The 20,245-nt window shown below is 31.3% G+C and overlaps 2 protein-coding genes across 4 annotated transcripts in view; both read right to left on the bottom strand.

Annotated features, from left to right (window-relative positions):
• Position 1: 1 nt before the first annotated feature.
• Positions 2-1,349, bottom strand: LOC135847907 (NFU1 iron-sulfur cluster scaffold homolog, mitochondrial-like). The gene is made up of 6 exons (XM_065367644.1): positions 1,210-1,349; positions 866-1,142; positions 678-789; positions 454-566; positions 260-376; positions 2-185 (listed from the first exon to the last, which is right to left on the bottom strand). Exons 1-6 carry the CDS (start codon positions 1,296-1,298, stop codon positions 42-44), a joined length of 852 nt encoding a protein of 283 aa, XP_065223716.1. The 5' UTR covers positions 1,299-1,349; the 3' UTR covers positions 2-41.
• bsk (mitogen-activated protein kinase dJNK) overlaps positions 1,210-20,245 on the bottom strand; it is a 66,127-nt gene continuing 47,091 nt past the window's right edge. For 2 of the 3 annotated variants that reach the window (XM_065367641.1, XM_065367642.1), the window contains exons 4-9: positions 7,878-8,007; positions 7,135-7,332; positions 6,819-6,953; positions 6,605-6,734; positions 6,354-6,512; positions 1,210-4,187 (exon numbers count right to left, since the gene is read on the bottom strand). In XM_065367641.1, coding sequence (XP_065223713.1) covers positions 3,886-4,187; positions 6,354-6,512; positions 6,605-6,734; positions 6,819-6,953; positions 7,135-7,332; positions 7,878-8,007 — 1,054 coding nt within the window. In that variant the 3' untranslated portion in view covers positions 1,210-3,885. Of the gene's footprint in view, positions 4,188-6,353; positions 6,513-6,604; positions 6,735-6,818; positions 6,954-7,134; positions 7,333-7,877; positions 8,008-12,672; positions 12,870-20,245 lie in introns of all 3 variants that reach the window. The other variant, XM_065367643.1, reaches the window with a different exon arrangement.

Raw genomic sequence — 20,245 nt, 5'->3', positions numbered from 1 at the left:
GTTTGGGGTTTTAAATAACTTTATTTCGGACACTGAAACATTTATTTTTCAACTTGCGAAACATTCTCTTGACTTTGCTGTTCTTTTTCTTTTAGCTCTTTTTCTTTCAATTTTTTCGTCAATTTTTCGTATTCGGCTTTGGTTATGATTTCTAATTCGTCTTCGATTTGTTCGACATTTTTAATCTGCGCAATATTCATAATTCAGTGTTAAGTTGAAGAATATGAAAAATTGAATTATCAACAGATATCGTACTTACCTCTGGTATATAAAACTGAAGCATATTTTGAACGCCATTTTTTAGGGTGACCACTGAACTAGGGCAATTCGTACACGAGCCTTGCATTTTTAATTTCACAGTGCCATCTTTGAATCCCTGCAAATTCACATCAAATCTATCTTCTTAATCTCTGAGTCTCAACAATTGTAAATAGACATTGAAAGATCAATTACCATAAACACAATATCGCCTCCGTCTTCTTGAACGATAGGTCTGATTCGAGTATCTAATAATTCTTTGATCATCAATACAGTTTCATCATCTTCACCTTCTTCAGCCACATCTCCTTTGAAATGAACAATTGAAATCAATTAAAATGATGCAATTGATACATGAAATTCAATTATAAACAGAACAGTTACGTACACAAAGTACGCAATGACAAATTGAAACTTACCTTCTGATTTAGACTTTGCTTCGGTAATTATTGGAAGGCCTGTAGCGAAAAAATCCATCAAAGTAGCAAATATCTCCGGTTTCAACAACTTCCATTCTACATCTTCGTGTATCTAAATGAATGAAATTTGATATACTTAGTTATCGCAATTGACCAATTGACCAACCAAATACAAATTCACATTTTACTTTGGTAACTGTGATAAATTCGTGAGCTAAAAACACAGATTTCACTCCTTCGATACGAAACAACATTTTACTAAGAGGACTGCAAGAAGCTGCAGCTATGTTTGGGAAATCCATCGTCTGTCCTTTCTCTAAAATCGTCCTTCCAGGAATGAATTTCAAACTATTGGGATTCGGTGTTTCTTGAGTTTTGATGAATAAAGACCTCTTAGCTGAGTATACTTTTGGTAACGTTTGTAGAAATCCATTTGAAGCGGAGTGATTCTCATACCGATTATTTCTGCGAGACAAATATCAATATTAGCAAAACTTTTGCGGTAAAAAGGTATAAAATGAGTTGAAATTACCTCAAGTAATGTGTGATACTTCTGGTAGCAATTTTACCCGAATTTTGACACACAATGGTGGAAATTTTAAGGAATCTGTTTAGTAACATTGTATAGCAATTCTTGATTTATTTTCATAGAAAAAATTAGTTTTTCAAATCATAATCAAGTAGAAAAACTGTATTAAAAACCAAGTAATTGAAGGTTCGTTATCAATATTTTTGTACGGACATGTTTTTAATGATAACGAAACACCTTGAAATTGTACTTCACAGAAAAATTTTTGAGAAATCGATAATGGGTAAACTTCGGGTAATTTCGGAACTGTTCGTACAGATTCGATTTATGGATTTTTGCATTTTTCCTTTCGTGGATTTCATTTTTCAAATTTTCAAATTTTCATGTTTCTTTTCTGTATCAGTGACATCAGTATGTTCAATTTTCCAAAATCTATTATTTAGGTACTTACGAGTACTATAATATGTTTAGTCTTTTTGCTCTTGCTTTTATTTCGTTTATTATTTCAAAATTCAAATTCTTCATTATTTTATTCATTTATTAATTTAATTATTTAATTCAATTTAATTTTATTTTATTCTCCTCCAGACTGGCTGTATAGTGTATAGTGCCCTAGACTAACACTGGCAAGCTCCATGCCTTCATCAATGCTTCCAATTTCAATTTTCAGAATCACTTGCAGTTGCAGCAAAAAAGCAAAACAAACTCTTTTCATCTCAATTTAAATAAAAATTAACTAATTGAGAATTGAGAGATGGAATATTATGATGAATGACACGAAAGAAATTTCAAAATTCTAAACAAAATAAATGAAAGAGAAAAATCAATAAGATAGAAGTATAGTATATTCAGCAGATCGTACAATTTTTTACTTGATTCCATTTCTTTTCATTAAAAAAAATTTTTTTTTACACAAAATATGCCTAATATTGTAATAAATAGCGCTTAAAAATAATTTTTTTAAATCATACTGCTGCTTATGTACAAAAAAAAACTGGACGCTACGATAAAATTAATTCAAACATTATATTATGTACAAAATAATAAATTAATAAATAAATAACAAAATTATGTAATTACATAGATCTATTAGATGGATGCAATTTCATTCTACAAAATTCAAATAATATAAAATCAAATATTGCGTCTAAAAAAAGCGTTTCGTAAAATAATTTTTATGTTTACCACACAGTAACTTATACAAAAAAAACTACTCATAGAATATATTTTTTTCGTTAATTATTAGGTCAAAATGTCATATCTCTTGGAATGTAATAAAATTTCTCCTCGAATTGAATACTATTAAGACATTGCTTCATTTCGTAATAAACTTCTTTTGTAGCACTTATTTTACTAGATGAAGATAAAATGTTACCATTAAAACTAACTTACAAATGAAAAGCGATTTGTAAAAACCATCGTCATCTGATGAAAAATGTCGAATTCACGAAATAAACTAATGTAAATAATGGTGTTGTTTAGGGTAAAAATTTAAACTACTAGTATAAAATCCTCGAGCCGGTGTAATTTTATTTTAAAATAACCTCGATAGTAATGGAACTGAATAAAGTTGTTTCGTTCATTCAACATTCCTTTTCATCACATCATTAAGAACACTAAAAATAAATTTTTTGATTAGAATATTCGCAAAAATTGGTAGATAAAAAGCGTTTTGAAAAAAAGGCCATCTAGAAAAAAGAACAATTAAAATACAAATACCAACTCGACTTGGAATTAAAAATAAAAATGGCACAATTTAAAACCTTTTTGAACTTGGTGTTTCAAAAAACAAATAATAAAAAAAATAACTTACACACATTTACAAAGCCGCCAATAATCTTTCATTTATCTATTAGTCGAAAAATTATTTAATTCTAAAAAAAAATAAATAAATAATAAATAAATAAAATCAAAACAGGATACTTCAATGTGAAGGAAATTATTATTTGTTCGTAAAGAATAATAAAACCCAATAAAGCAAATTCTACTCCATTCACACGATAAGTTATACATATTAAAATTCAAAATAAAATCTATATTGTAAAATTGATACGTTAAAAAGGGTCAAAACTGATAAAACAATCATACAATCAACGTCGCATTTGCGAGCTTCGTTTATATTATGTTTAAAACTCAAAACAATTGTATAAATTTGTCCAAATTTTCAAATATATCGCACGTCGTGATAAAAGTGCATACTATTACTCGTACGTATATAAAACAAGCTCTTAAAAAAAGAAAACACATCGTCGCACAATACTCAAAGCTCGGTTATTGAACCAACAACTCTAAGCGGTCCGACATCGTCAAGATTTTTGGACGGATTTTCGACTCGATCAAAGGCGACTTTACACATATTTAAAACAACGCTTTGCGACGTCAAAAAGTTAAAAATTTCTCCAAGCTTTCAAAGTAAAATACATACGTAGGTATAAACAGAAAATAAAGGAAGAAAAGTAAGAATAATGGCAGCACTTTCATCATAGATGAAAAAAAGAGAAAGAGAGAGAGAGAGAGAGAAGAGAAATCTCCGCGAAAAGAACGCTATTCTTACTTTTCAGTAGTAGAAGGGGAAAAAATACTGTTATTGCAACGTGCACTGAAATAGTAAAAAATAAAAAGAAAAAAGAGTAGGGGAAAAAGGAAAAACAAACCGAAAACTATGTTTTAAAATCTTTATTATCGAGTAGGACGACTAGGAGACGCTCCATCTGTCTCCTCTGTACTATTTGACTGCGGAGGTGAAAATCTAGCCGAATTATGGCATTCCATAACTTCTTGGTAGATAAGTTCCTTCCACTGGTCGACTGTATGCTCCCTTTCATCGACCGAATGGTCGTATGGTCCGGGAGCTGGCGCATTTACCTCACCTTCCTCGTACCAGACGTTGATGTAAGGATGTAATAGTGCATCGTCGACGGAAATACGTCTCTCTGGGTCTATGACCAGCATACGTGATAGCAGATCACGTGCTTGACTCGCTGCAATTAGAAAAACATGATTGTTGAATTAGCAATGTATAAGGAAACACAGTATCCAGCGTCTTCAAGGTAAAATAGAAGTTCATGCGTTCTTTTAAAGTGCCAAAAACTGCACGTCAAATCATGAAAACATCAAAAATTATCTACTCGATTATTTTAATCTTCGGATCTGGATGGTTCCTCCCAAAAAATAATAATAATAACATCATAAAAAATAAAACAAAAATCAAAACTTCAATTTTAATCCATATCTTAATTCAATTTTGCGCCAATTTTCATTTTTTTTCTTTTTTTTTGGTATTTTTTTCGAAAAGTTACCCAACATATTGGGAAAATACCACAAATGAAGTGTTTTTTTTCAAACACCATGACGGTCTCTAGAAATATTTTGGAAACAACAAGTTTCTGCCAAGTGATAACTTATTTTGAAAAATTAAAATTAAAAATTATAAGCAGCTTTGCATATAAAAATTTTCAAATTTAAATTTTTAAAAATGTTTAAAACTGTTATTTTTTGTAAAAAAGTTAAAACACAAAAAATGAAAAAAAAATATTTTTTCAAATCTCCTATCATTGAAATTTAATGAATTTGAGGTAAAGTTATATCATTACATGCTTTTTGAACATTTCTGAAGAATTTTGAGCCCAAAATTGAATCATTATTTCAAGAACTTTCGATCACATAATTGGGTCATGGTCATTAGTATTTTTGAAAAAGGGTCATGCGACAAATTAAAATGGGTAAAATTTTGGGACAAAACCAAACATTAAAATTAATTTTTTTTTAACATATTTTGAGCCTAAAATTGAATACATTTTGCAGATAGCTATGAAAAATGGTATCATGAAACTCTAATTTAAAAAAAGAGCTAATAAATTAGTTTTGCTTGCCAAGTTCCTGACATTTGCAATAATCAAGGGACAACACGGTCATTTTTTTCTTCATGTGATCCTACTTTTCGATAGATCACACGACACTTGGAAAATTCACTCAATTTTTGGCTTATAGACATACATACTGGAATTTCTCCCAAATTTTAGCCTATTTTGATAGGTTTGGAGAGTTTTTTAAGATTCAGGGATCGACTCAATTTTTTCCAAAAGAAAAAAAAAAGTAGGTAACTTGACTAACAAAAATTCAAAAAAAAAAAAAATTGGAAAAAGAGTTGTTTTCAAAATTTTTGTCAGAAATGTGAAATTACATACTTCACAACCTTTTGGTAATAATGCAAGACTTTCTCGCAATTTTCTGCACGAAAATGAAAATTTTTGGCAACAAAACAAAATTTTGACAATTTTAGAAAAAACCAGTGGATTGTTGGCAATTCCCCCCCCCCCCCAAAGGCAAGACTTTTAAGCAATATTTTTGGTGGAAAGGGTACAATTTTTTAGAAATTTTTTACATTCATAGGAAAACATTTTTTCAATACTTAATTTTGGTAAAAAGCTAGCATTTTTTTCAATTTTTGAGAAAAAGCAAAACTTTTTTTAAATAACTAGCAAATGCAATTTACTTGTATGTCAAACAAATAAGATTCTTTGCAAATTTTTGACAAAAATACGACTTTTTTTTTAAAAATTTGATAAAAAACAAGACTTTGACAATTTTTAGCAGAAAAGGCGAATTTTTGGCAATTATTAAAAACAAAAAAAGATTTTAGACATTTAAATTTTTTGAAGAAACAATTTTTCAGAATTTTTGGCAAGATACAATACTTTTTAGAAATTTTGACAGAAGCCGAGCTTTTTTTTTTGATATTCTGACAGCAACTGAACAGCTTCAGCAAACATACTATCAAAGTAAGGGAAGATGCGCACCAAAAAAAATTTGTGGCTGAGCCATTTTTAAAATAATGGGTTTCAGGCTTTCCCCTCTAATTTTTTGTACTGCAAAAATTTTAGTCAAATTCAATTTCTAGAGCACTTTTTGCCAGTTGGACTGTTAACGCTAACCAGCTGGGAAAATGATTGGATTGGATCTGATCAGATCCGGACATGCCATGAATCCAATTTGATTTGACCAATTGGATCAGACCAAATCTAAATACATTTGATCAAATCCGAACACTTCCCGGATTTAATTTTTAGATCTGATCATTCCCTTATGGGCAGGCACTCTTCAACTTCACTCCTAGTCGGCTTTAAAATAATCCAAATTACACTCACCTTTTAATCTATTATGTTCTGAAGAATCAGAAGGGAATAGTACATCCGGAAACAGCCTATCGAACGTGTAGCCTGAATATCTTGGCCTATTCTCAACATAGTTACGTACAGTAGGTTGTAATCTATGCATGAAGTCGGCTGCTGGTGTACCTAATTGTTCTGCAACAACACATCAATCAGAAAATTAATACCAAATTCGTCTATACGATCCATACGTACAAATTCAACAATCGATCATATCGTATTCTTACCAATAATTTTATTCCACTGATCTATATGATCAGTTCCAGGAAACAACACTCCGCCACGAATCATCTCTCCCATAATGCATCCGACTGACCAAATATCCACATTCTCTTTATAACCCATACCCAGTATCACCTAAAAAATAATTTTCACTCTGGTTATAGCAAAATTGAACTACATATTTACAGAGTAATAGAAAATAGAAATACTCGTTAGTACCTCTGGTGCGCGGTAATAACGAGTGACCACATATGGCGTCATCATGAAAGTGGTACCAGCAGTTCTGGCCAATCCGAAATCTAATATTTTTAACGTACAGTCTGACTTTACTACAATATTACTCGGTTTTAAATCCTGCAACAATAAAACATGCGCCGCCGCCGACAACGGGGGACAAATTAGTATCATTCGCCAGAGACCGTATAAAGCTCGTATGCAATTATTATCATTATTATTATTATTATTATAGGCATTGCTATCATCGTGTCTAAAATTTTGTACTCGTACATGTTGCAAAAACCACTATATAGCTTACCCTGTGTATGATTCCAGCCGAATGTAAATGTTTAATACCGCACAGCATTTGATATAACAAATAGGACATACGTTCGTGATCCAAATCCATTTGAATCACCTGGCATAAATTCGCGTCCATTAGTTCCATTACTAAATAGACGTCTTGAAATTCTTCTAGAGATTTTTGCGGAGTGAACGCGTTTAATAAACCTATAATCTGCACGCAACCAAAAAATAAAAAAGGGTAAGAAAAATCGTAGTACCTAAACGTAAAAATACTCCAATGAATATCCTTTTTCAGTTTCACGAACCCTGACAAAAATACTCGTATATATCTCTCATGAATCTGTTTTTAGGAATTTATGAAAAAACTTCTACCATCGTAAATATCAAAGCACCTTTTCACAAAAACCTGTTGATTTTGAACGAATTCCAAAAAAATCTGAAGGATACGCAGCAGGGCACGCCACACAATATATTATTTTCCATACCACACTCATCCAGCTCTAAAATACACGTAGGTAGGTCTAGGTACCTACTCTATTAGCTTGAATATTACGACGCTTGAAACTTTGGTATACGTATTACGAGCTGTGTACAAGCTTTCAATATCATCATCGTAAAAACTTTTTCAAGCAGCCTTTTCTTTTACACGACTCTAATGGTATTTTGTCAAAGCTTTCGGAAAGCGTTTGCTTTCGCGTCAGCATATTATATCGTCATCTCATCGAGTTTACCATGGTAATATTATACTCAACTTACATTCTTATGATTGACTAGTTTCATGAGCTTAAACTCCCTATAAGCTCTTTTAGCGTGAGTGACATTTTGAAATGGTCGTGAAAGTTTCTTTATGGCTACATTCTGTTGTGTAACGGTATCCAGGGCGGCGCTAAAATATAAAAAAGAAACAGAAATAAAAATAAAATTACTCGTTGAATGCGATCGACGTCATCGTTTTATTCGCAAAATAAATAAAAATTACACGTCGAACGAGTAGATAATCCGTTCGGACAATTTCGAGCTAATTTTATAAATCTTTATCAACAGGTGCTATACGAAGATATAGTACTATAAAACTACAGCCAACTAAACTAGTATATCTACAACTACATAGGCCAGCACGAATTGAATTTCGCCAAGCAAAAATCTCTACGCGTAGCTTTCCAGCAAATAAATTAATAATATCTCTCACGAGGTTATTTTTGGTGAAGGGTGGAAAAGGGTAGTTTTATTTGTACTATTCCTAAGATGACATTTTGAAATTGAAAATTTTTCACTCCCTGTTCTCATAGGACTACGCTCTTTCTGGGACTATGTTTACAGTTTAATTTATGTGTCTACACGAATTATCGGATGAGAACTCAACTTTTCATAAATTGAAGACATTTTCATGATACTGGACAAGTTATAGAATAATGACGTGAATTTTGAAAAAAAATTTAAATTTTACCATGGAATCAAAAATTATAAGTGTAGTTCAATGTTGATGCACACTGGTAGGATTCTATCGATAGAAAACATTTTTAAAATCGAGCGCATGATTTTTAAAATTCCATCAGAAAGACAAGTAAAATTACTTCAAAAATTTTGAAAATTTTGAACAGTTTTTTACGTTGAAAGTTGAGGTTTAATTACACAAAATTGCAACATAGATTACAGGAATGTATATTGGAAAATTTTAATCCAGAATGTACTTAAGTTAATTGTAAAAATATTAATGGATAACAGTAAGAGTTTCAAAAAAAATTTGGTTTGGATCTACGAAATTTTGAATTTTTGTTGATGTTCGGTTGCTCTACGAGTCAATCGATTTTTTTCGCTACATCCTTTTCTCCCTATTCCTCTTCAATACATCCTTATTCTCAAATTTGTTCTTATGTATGTAGTTATTTGATCCCAAAGTTGCGTTCTGTCATACTTTCCTCTTCGATCTTTAGTTTGTAATTTTTTCCTCATTTAGTCCCCTCTTTTTGAAGCTTACAACATTTCGTCAGAGTAAAAAAATGATGAAAATTTATTGCTTGTACTTTTCAATGAGATCTCAAAACCATGTTCATGTTTTTATGTTCCTCCTCTCCCTATTAGTTCCGTGCCTTTCTTCTATTTTCGAAAAATGGACAGTTCTATAAATAAATAACGAATTTGCCCGCGAATCCTGATTTTTTTACTTATCAAAATTTCTCTATCCAAAATAAATGATTCCAAAACTTTAGAATTCGGATTATGAATATTAACAAAAATTCAAGGGTGACCAAAATTATCAGTTTTTTTGTTCAGATCGATGATTGTGACTTTTCAACGACTTTTTAGAAATTTAAATTTTCTTGTCTAAATCACGACGTTCTCATTTTTACTCCAATTGAAAAAATACCATAAAAATGCTTGTTCTGATCCTATAAATTGATGATTTCCTTTTTTATTTCTTATTCTCTAAAACAATTCTTGATAAGAATTTTTGCCTGTTTTCACTTTTTATCATAAATCTATGGAAAAAATACTTTTAAAAAGTTTGTTTTGGTACTGAAAACCGAAATTTTTTCAAAAATGTCATAAACTACAGATTTTTTCTCAGAAAAGTTCACCAAATCATGGAATTCTTCATCCAAAAAAATGAGTTTATGAAAAAATAATGGATAGAGAGGGGGCTGAGGACAGAATTGATGGTGAAGTCTAATCTTTTTAAAATTTTGACGCACCCCATCTCTCCTTGTTGAATTTTCAAAATTTTTATTTAGATATGTTGTGGTAGTTCTATATAAAAAAAACTTTAGAATAAACCCTGAAAAGACGACATATGTAAAAAGTTTTAGATGTTCCTTTTCCTCTGGCAAACATTCACATTTTTAAAATCATTCGTTTTAGTACAAAATCCTTACCTAAAATTTTTTTGACACTTTTTCATTTTTTCATACTCTTTTTTAGGAGTAGGTAAGTATGGTAGAAAAAATGATTTCCGAGCCTTTTTTCAAATCTTTCAAAATTACCATGATTTATCTAAAAACTCAATTTTTGAAAATTAATTTTTTCCACTTTTTTTCATGAAGGATATTTTTTAAAAAATATTTATACTCCAGAGAAAGAAAAAAATCGAAAAGAGCATATCGGATAAAAAACGATCAATCGACATTTTTCCAAAAAAATGTCTGTAGCATTTGAAAAAAAACAGCAAAACATCATACTTTCCATGCATTTTCAAAAAAAAGTACAAAAGAAAAAACATTTTTTTAAACATTTGATCGAAAATAAAAATGTATTGATAAGCTTGAACCATTTTTGAACTCACCATTTTTTTCAAAATTTTGAAATTCCAAAGTTGCTCCCTTTTATGGAAGATAACTCAAAAATGTTTCATCACTAGAAGCTTCCTCCTCAATCATCAATTGCAAGCACTTTTAAGCTGACCTTGGGTTTTTAACAAAAGTTAGCAAATTTTTCTCTAACTTAGGTACTGTGGAAAGTGAAGTGAAATCACGGGAAAAAAATCGACTTTTGCAGGAGACTCCAGAAATCCAGATCGATTCGAAAATGGTTGCAATCGATTCCGGGCAATGACACTTCATGTCATGTGTATATTTATAAACCGATTTTCAGACTTTCATTTTTTGCCATGCATTAGACCTAATTAATTTATCGATGAGCCATTTTTGCCATTTTCAAAAATTCACCGAAAAATCTAAAAATCCACTTCGGAAGATGAAAATTTGTTTCTGAGATGCAGGTGCCTAGGTGGTAGCTTTTCCAGTGAACCAAATTTCAACTCAATCGGAATTGATGGATTGTGTAGGTTTCCTCATCAATTAACACCTTAAATCTCTATACTATTCTGATAAGGTAAAGCTGTACTTCGATAACGTTGGTGATTGTTTTGTACGAAACGAACCTTCTGGATACGAATACGACGTTATTTTAAATGCTCAACCTTCCAGTTCCTTCCGCAATTTTGAGGGAAGACAACTTCAAAGAGCCCTCGAACACGAACGTGGCCTAGCATCCAGAGGTACCTAACTACCTACACTCTTCCACCCTTTTCTCCAGTCTCAGCCTTCTATGACAAAAGCTTTGAGCCCCCATCCTCGTCTTTCACTTCTTGAGAATCCATCTTTTTTTGAAATAAAATTATAGAAAGGCATCGCAGGGTAAGAGGGTAGGTTGAAGAGGAACACCGCGATTTATATGTATTTACACACGGAAAAACGTAAATCGATCAGGTTAAATTCATAGAAAATGTTGAGAATAATGCCTTATTAGCAATTTTTCCACCGTAAAACAAACCATTAACGGGCTATAAATAGAAAACAAATGCCTTATAATGTTCCTAAGGCACCAAATTAAAAAAAAAATGTAAAATTGACTTTTGTACAAATATTACAGAACCCTACTTTCGATGAAAAACACCCCATTACTTAAAGATGAATTCAAAAATCACAATCTCAGCAACTCCGTATAGCCTATACGAGTACATAAAAACGCTTTAAATTAGTTGCCGAAAAAATTCTTCCGGAACTAATTTAATTTACGTTACGTTGCTTGTAAACTCTTTTATAAAGTTTACTGTTACTCCGGTTATAATTTTTTCCTTAATTTACGTTCGCGTTCGAGGGAAAAAATTCTCATCACTTAGTTACCTAATACTTAATTGAATATCTGCGGGGGAACGTCCAATTAGGCCAACTAAAGTCAAACTTTACCAAAATTTATAAAAACAAAATTTTATACCATTAGTAACTTAGCGAGTATAACTACCTAATCTAATACGAAAGAGCTAAATACACCTACTGTAACCTACGTAATATTTCTCTTTTATTTATCTAAAATCAAAAATTCATCGTAAAAACCAAAAATTCGTCGGTAAGACAGCGCAAACCTACGACTAACTTGATACAAAATTAAATTTCATAACGCGTCAGAAACATAACTGCTCGAAGGTAAATTTGAAGAAAGGCGTTATAGTGTTTTTTTCCACAGCACGAGTCGAGTAGATACGAGTATAATTTGCTCGATGTTAAATTAAAACTACTGGCCGAAAAAAATTACAATTAATACAGGGTGTTTCAGGGTAAATGTACTCAAGACTTCTCATCAGTTGTAATAAATGAGCAAAATTTTCTTTCTTTTTCTTCCTCTTCTTCTTCTTCATTTTTCAGAGAGAAACACTTTTGTATAACTGAGCCTTGAGTAGCATTGAGACAAGAAAAATACATGTTTGAAAAAGAATAATTTCATGAACAGAAAAAAATCATCAGGTAATAAAAATACTTAATGAAAAAAGCCATCTAAAATCAACGAAAAATCGGAGAAGATGAAATCGTTAAAAATGATTTTTAAAAAAATGAGCCCACGTAATGTTTAATGTTGCTCGTTGCTGGATTGAAAAACTTACTTCACTCTGAAACACCCAACAGCCTCATACAACTATTGCTACATTCTCAAAAAAGGAATCTAAACTGGGTAGTATGCAACATTTTATCTAAAGGGTTTGCCAGAGGGGGAGTGCTAGGTGGAATTTTCCGCAAATTTTTTTTCTTTGGTTAAAAAAAAAAGTTGAAATACTTACCAAACCATACCCTGGGCTCCAAAACCTTTAGGCGTCAAGTCCGTATATCTATTAGGAACCATGAATTCTGTATTGCCGAATATTCGCTTGTAGAAACCATCAGGTACAACATCATGCGACGGACTATTAGAATAAGTAATGTCACCTCCCATTTTTCTCGCCCGCGAAATTAAAGGTCGTGTGTGCGCTTCAGTCAACTACCAGGCGATTACAACAATATATCGTACACATAACAACACAACAGCAAGGCAACCAAAAAAAGAAAAAAACGAAGGAAAAAATAAAATACAAAAATAAGCAAACAAAAAAAAAAAAAGAAATAGGTACAATGAGCACGCTACCAATATATTCATAATAATATGTGTACATAAAACTCGAGGAACAATTTGGTCTCGAATATTAACTTAACGCACGCGAATAATTACACCTATTTAATCAGCAACGCCTTATACGTCAAAATTTGCTCAAAAGCCAAACCATAAATGCGAAAAAATTACCTTTATTTTTGCCAAAACTTCATTCGCCTGAATTAAGTACCTAAGTATACCTACAATAGCAACATATTTCATTCTTACGTGAAGATTAATTGAACAATACGCGTCTTCATGTACGTATCTTTACTCACTCCGGCAAAAGATTTCCATTCAATTCACGAATTTGGTTGTCTTCAAACTTCTAACACCCTCAACGGCTTATTTATTTTTCACGCGAACGTTTCGAAACTCTCGTAATAGTCTTGCACAGAGTAAACGTAAAATAGGAAAGATCGAAACTGCATAATTGACAACCGAACAACTTTGCTCAAAGTATACGAGCATTTGATAGTAATTTTTAAATCGTTTTTTGTTTAAAATTTTTCACACATACACAGACACACGTTTGAATGCAGTGATGTGATGATACGTAGTGAAGATCCGTTAGCTATTCCTTTCCTTCTTACCTTAGTGACAATTTTATACGTAAATGCGATGAGCCGATGAATCATGCTGTCTGTTCGTTCGTTAATACTAGCGCGAAATTGATGAAAAATTCAACACGTTTGACACGTGTTTATTTGACACAGACGCGTCGTCGTACGAGTACATTATTGGCAATTTATAGACGCCTATACGCGACGATTTCGAAAAGGGATTATTAACAATAAATTGCTAAAATAATTTCACATTCGCCCCAACAACTATAGCTCACCCCTTATCTATTGATAAACAAATACGAAATATTTACGTTTTATAGTGTACAGGTAGGGGTAGGCAGGTAGGCAGTTACCTATCTACACGTGGATATTTTGAATTTGGATTAATTTATTTAATGAAGTGGAATCTTTTCTTTTCACTGTTTCGATGTTTTCACCCTTCACTCACATATTTGATGAACTGAAAGACTAAATTTAATAAAAAGATTTTTTTTGAAAAAAAAAAATATATACATAAACAAGGAAACATTAACGTAGGACACTTCAAGAATCCCTCACCTCCTCACCCCTCTTCAGGCACTCTTTCCTGTCCAGAAAAATATTTTAAATTTTTAAATAACGTAAAGATCAAACAATATTCACATGACCAAATTGGAGCACTTGTGAAAAAGAGTCAAGAGGATCAGATGAAAAACGACGTCATTGATATTAAGGCTCAGCAGTCCTAAAAAGCTAACAAGCGATATATCACAAAACATTGAAATTTTCCACACTGATTTGAATTAAATCAGGCTGCTTTGAGAGTGTTTGAGAAGGTCAGATCGAAAAACTGAGTAAACATTCCAACTTAGATCTCCCAAAACCCAACAAACAACAAGTTTGGATCAAATTTGGGTGCCTATGTAAGTTGGAAGGATCATAATCAAAAAATCGTAGCATCGATATTCGGACTCAACAAAACTAAATAGACGACGTGTCATACTTACGACAATATCATGTTTTTTTTTCTGAATCCCAGCTGTAATTCCCTCTCCCATTTCTTAATAAAAAAGTCAGTCCATTTAAAAAAAAAAATACATCATACATTTAAATTTTAGAGAAATTAAAAAATTTCCCATTTTTTTAATTATAAGTTTTTGTCAAAGATAATTTTTTTTTTTTTAATTTGGAAAAATTCACTCATCACAGGTCAAAGCTTTTCAAATGTATTTCGAGTTGATACTACTCTATAGAGGAATTTTGCCCGGAGGTGGCCCTAAAGACGGCTCAGGGGTTCCTAACATGGTGGGAATCAATTTTTTTGGGTAAAAATTATGAAAGATAAAAAAAATTGATAAAGTTGAACGTCTCCTATGATAATGTATACTGCGAGGAAAACAATTTTCGGCCAAAATTTACCAATTTGAGCGGGAAAGACCATGAAAAAATCATTTTTTTGGCATTTCAGAAGGTCTTCAACCAATATAAAAAATTCTGAAAAAATATTGTATGTTGTACATACTATATCAAGGTGAGATACATAATATGTACATTGTACATTGTTTTTCATAATAGTGCCTTTGAAAGAAGTGACTAAAAAATCAGTTTGAGAGCTAAAAATGCGCGTTTTGCCCAAAACATATACTTAAAAAAATTCAAAAAAATTGCCATAAATAATTCTTAAATGTTGTCTAACATCCCTGCAAGTTTGAAAAAAATTGGTTGTAAACTGTCGAAGTTGGAAATTATAAACTGAAATTGCAATTTTACTCTTTTCGAAAGGGTTAGAGGTGATTTCACGATCTAAAAATGTTCATGACAGGAGTTTTTGACCACAAAGAACAAGTTCCTCTAGTAAAAGGTTTAAAACCCAAGTTTCGGGCCAAATCACCTATTTTACCCGCCTAGGTATGCTCATTTCCTGCGGTATTTCTCTAAAAGTGGATACGCAATAATTCCCCCCTTCAAGCTCCCTTTTCAGTTAGAATTCCGGTACACTCAAAAAATGGACAAGATATTCATATTATTCGGATTTTGAGAAGTTCAGGAATATTGAAAGTAAGTGAAAGATACAGTTCACTGTTTTTCCTTATCGTAATTTTTTTTCAGGTTCCACGAATTCAAAGAAACGCAAAATACTTTTTGAGATATTCATTCATTTTTTTAATCATTTATTTTTCAATTTTTTTTTCTTTCAAGTAGCCTGTACTTTCTTTGATTTTTAAAATTTTCTTTCTCTTAATTTTAAATTTTGAAAAATGTTCCGAGTTCTTTTCCTTCGCAATAAAACATTGAAATATTATTCTGTCAGGCGGAATTATCTGTTTTTTAAATTTTTTTTTCATTTTTCATTTTTTTAAAAATTTTATGCTGAAAAATAATTTTTTAACATTTCAACAAAATACCATAATACCTATATTATTACCAACATCGTCAAATTTTCAGCTTCTAAAATACATTTTTCAAATTATATCCAACTTTTAAAAAATATAGGCTACCTGTGTACATTTTAAATTCAATTTTGAATCATTTTTTCATGTTTTAGCGACAGGTAGCGCTGGATGGTATCCAATAAATCCGACATACTGGCGCAGATTACGAATAAAAAAGCTTAAAAAGGATAGAAATGCAATCCGCTTATCGAGAATTTGCTGTATGTAGGTAACTAAGTACATTTGATTAGTTCGAGATTTCATAAGTTTGAAAAATTATCAATTTAGCATAATCAAGGTTACCACTGCTAAAAAAATATAATCCATAACTGAAAAAACATTAATTGAAAAAAAATTGATAATCTTCAAATTGGCATTTCTACTCAGCAAATAAGTCACACCTAATTTTTTTAGATCGAAAAATGAAAACTACCTATCGTAAAATTTTCACCTATTGCAAAAAAAAAAAAATTGATTTTAAAATTAAATTTCCTCAACATAGAACTTCATCAATATAAACTTAGGCCATTAATCAGGCAATGTATTGCATTGGCTTCATTGCAGCAAAATTACGAATACTATAAACACTTCGATACAGCGTTCACTTGATAATATTTCATTCGAAGAATTTACTTCAGCATATACTTAGTCGATAAGAAAGTTCTTCAAAAGTCACGAAGACGAGAAAAGTTGAACAGCAGAGATATATACTATAAGAAAAGAACGACATAGTTATGGAAACAGATGACGTATATCTTTTCTATTTTCTTCTCATTGTGGCTCACTTATCCGCCTTGTGTACAATTTTTAATCAACGAAAAAAGTTTGCGAATTATTTATCATTTTTTTCTTTTTCGAATTTTTCAAAAAGGAAACAAGACACAATATACGTTTTAATAAAAGGATTATTATTTCAAAACGAACAAGACGAATAATTTCTCGATGTTTACCATTGTATTCATTTTTGCTTTCTATTCGGCCCTCGTTTATAATTTCGCGATTCGCGCTACTTTTGTATATACGAGTATATTTTATATTTATGCCTTTCTTCGTTTTATAGAACGATATCGAAAAGCTCTCCAGCGTCGTTACAATCACGTTAACTACAGATAAACTTTCGATAGGGGCTTCAAATCATCGAATAAATGAATTTTTAATGAAATAATGCGTTTGACACCAAACACGACAGTACGATACTTTTCGAGTGCATCGAATTAATAAACTACGGCGGATTGTTTTCTTGTTTTTATCGCAGAATACCGTCGGTTGGTCGTAATATAGGGTGGATATTTTCCAAAACACAATATTTGGTAGGTAGATACATTTGGTTTTTGTTTAAATTTCAAAATTCAAAGTACAAATCAACTCGAGCTCGACTATGTTCTTATCTCAAACTGCAAACTTTCACGAATAGGCATGTATTTTAGGTAACTACTTCTATACGTAGGTGGTTGGTTGGTACACAATGTTGAACAAACCCCTTATTTAAACACAAGAGGTATACATAGGTAATAAAAAAAAACCTCGAGTTGAGTTTTGCAAAATACCACCGCTATAAAAGACGAAATTAAATAACAAACATCCCCGTTTACGTGTCGTTTGATCTGTTCTTATCTCGACTTTTTTCTATTTTCATCTTTCCTATATGTATAAATAGCGTTTGTATTGGGTTGGTAATGGTAACCTTTTTATTACTGAATTTAATAAGCTTCGATGTTTTTTTTTTGTTTTGCGTGTGTGTGACCGTGTATTCAAATAAACGTATTTTATCAACTTTCCGAAACCATCAAAATGTTAACTTCAACAAGAATTGAAAGCGTAACAGACGCAGACAATTTTCAAGCAAGTAAATATCTTTTTATGAGAATGGAATGGACTTATTTCGATTCCGAAGAAAATTTAACATTTTTCAGAGTGTATACAAAGGTGTCCGAGGAGTGAATGTCGAACTGAAAATTTGAATACACACCAAGTCCTACTGAATTTTTTTTTTAAATATGAGTGTGAAGAATACGGTGATTTCAAAAATTATTTTAAAGCACGAGTAGGAGGCAAGTCAAAAATTGGACGAATTTTACAAAGAAAACTTTTGCCTACAGCAGAAATTATTCAAAAATAGATCAAAGCTTAAGGTTGGTAGAAAAAATTCAAAAGAAAATTGTGTTGAAATAGTTTATCGAAGTACTACTACATGCATAAAAAGAAGATTAACTCCTTCCTACATCAAACAACTAATCAGCCCCTTCCACCAAACCATCTATACCTTTACACCTTTACCTACCTACCTTCTAAAAATGTCAACGTTTTATCACATTTCCAATTTTCTTATCCTTCAAAAAAGACAACCAAAAATTTTCAATTATCATTTTTTTTGGTTTCTGTAGAGGAACATTTTTCCAATTTTTCTGGATTACGATTTTTTTCTTCGTGAAATGGACACGTTTTCAAATCATGGAGACTGGAGTCGAAAAATGTATACGTCACGTACGTAGGTAAGGTAGGTACTTCCAGTCAAATTTTTAACAAAAAGATCCACATATTGTACAGATACTCGACGAAACACCCTATACTGAACTTACGCGAACTTTCAACATAAACAATTCTCGTATAGCATCTAAACGTTATAACATACCCGGGTCCTAAATCGAATTTCAAATTGGCAATACCGAAACGATAGAAAATTTCCATAAAATAAACACCGAGAGCATTTGCGGCCCGACTAATGGTTTAATTTTTATCGTAATCCTCGAACGAGCCGACGAATTTGCAAGACGAAAAAAACACCATTATGTTTTCATTTTATTGGTACGTACAATGAAAATCAATATTTATCGCTATCGTAATGTACGATAGAAAAGTGAGGAAAAAAATGCAATATTTTTGAAACGAAATAAAAACCTTAATAACCGGAAAAATGATCCGGTATTATGGAATAGAACAACGTGAAGTGCTTATATTTTTCGAACAGATGCAAGGATGCAAAATTATTTCATCATTTTCGAATGTGAAAAAATTGTGTACAGTTTCCTAAACATATTAAAATTGAATCTCTTTTGATTAAGTATATGTTCTTTGTTAAACGAAAATGTAGAACGAAAAATTCTCCATCGACAGAGTGTGAGTAGTTCTTTTCCAAAAAGCTTTGTTTTTGAGATGTTTCTTCGAGTAAAATTTCACTGCTTCGTGACTTCTTAAAAGAACCACTCTGAATGAAAAAAATTGGAACTCGTGAAAATGACAGACTTAAAAAAATCTATCCATTTTCAATTTTCAATCGAAAACTGTCAAATATTCTCATTTTTATCTTAAAATCGAGTGCATACTTTATTCTATCAAAGTGATCTCGATATTTCATATTCAAATTCCAAAACGAAATTTTTCCTACTGAAAATTTTGAAAACCAAATAACTATAATGTAGATGGCTCTCTTCCTCACAAATCCTCATTTTTCAAAGTCCATCAATCATTTCGCAAATGTTTAATTATAATAATTTTTGTTTAAATCTCAAAACGAGTAGGTATGTAGGTCTAGGTATATGCACAATCAAGTCGAGGTACTCAAGTACTTATCCCACTTTTCTTCAAATTTATCAGGTAATGAATGCAAAGATCCTTGGGCTCATTCTTAATTCATTCCAAAAATGAGTAATTTTAGTAGCCAAAAAAGTTCGAAAAACTAACTTAAAAAAGTTATAGTTATAATGCGATCACAAACAACGTTTAAAAGTGGAAAAAAATCACCAAAAAAATAACGTTTCAATCAAATTAAATTTTTTAAAAAATTACTAAAAAACAAGTGAAACTTCTTTGTTTTTTTTTTAAGCAGTAACTTTCAGCAAAAAAGTGAGAATTTTTGTCAATTTTTGACAAAAAAGTGTTTCTTTTTCTCACTTTTTGTCAAAAAAGAGAAACTCTTTCGCAATTTTTCGGTAAAAAAGCGAATCTTTTTGGCAATTTTTGATAATTTCTGGCAAGAAGGGTGACTTATGAAATAAAGTGAGACTTTTTTGGATTTTTTTTTTTGCAAAAAAAGTACCTTCTTTCAACAACTTTTTACGAGAAAGACATTTTTTGACAATTTTATCAAAAGAAAAGGCTTCGTGACCGTAACGTTGAAAAGAAAGTGTCGCCAGTTGAAAGAGAATGAAAAGGCGACATTATTTCCTTTTTGCCTCCAAAACGTAGGACCCATATTTTAGAAAAATTGAATTCTCGAAATTTAAAAAAAAAAAAAAAACTTTAATACTTA

Source organism: Planococcus citri, chromosome 5 (genome assembly GCF_950023065.1).
Source record: "Planococcus citri chromosome 5, ihPlaCitr1.1, whole genome shotgun sequence".
In the NCBI taxonomy this organism is placed as follows: domain Eukaryota; kingdom Metazoa; phylum Arthropoda; class Insecta; order Hemiptera; family Pseudococcidae; genus Planococcus; species Planococcus citri.
The sequence above is the reverse complement of the archived record's forward strand: the minus strand, read 5'-3'. Positions and strand labels throughout refer to the sequence as shown.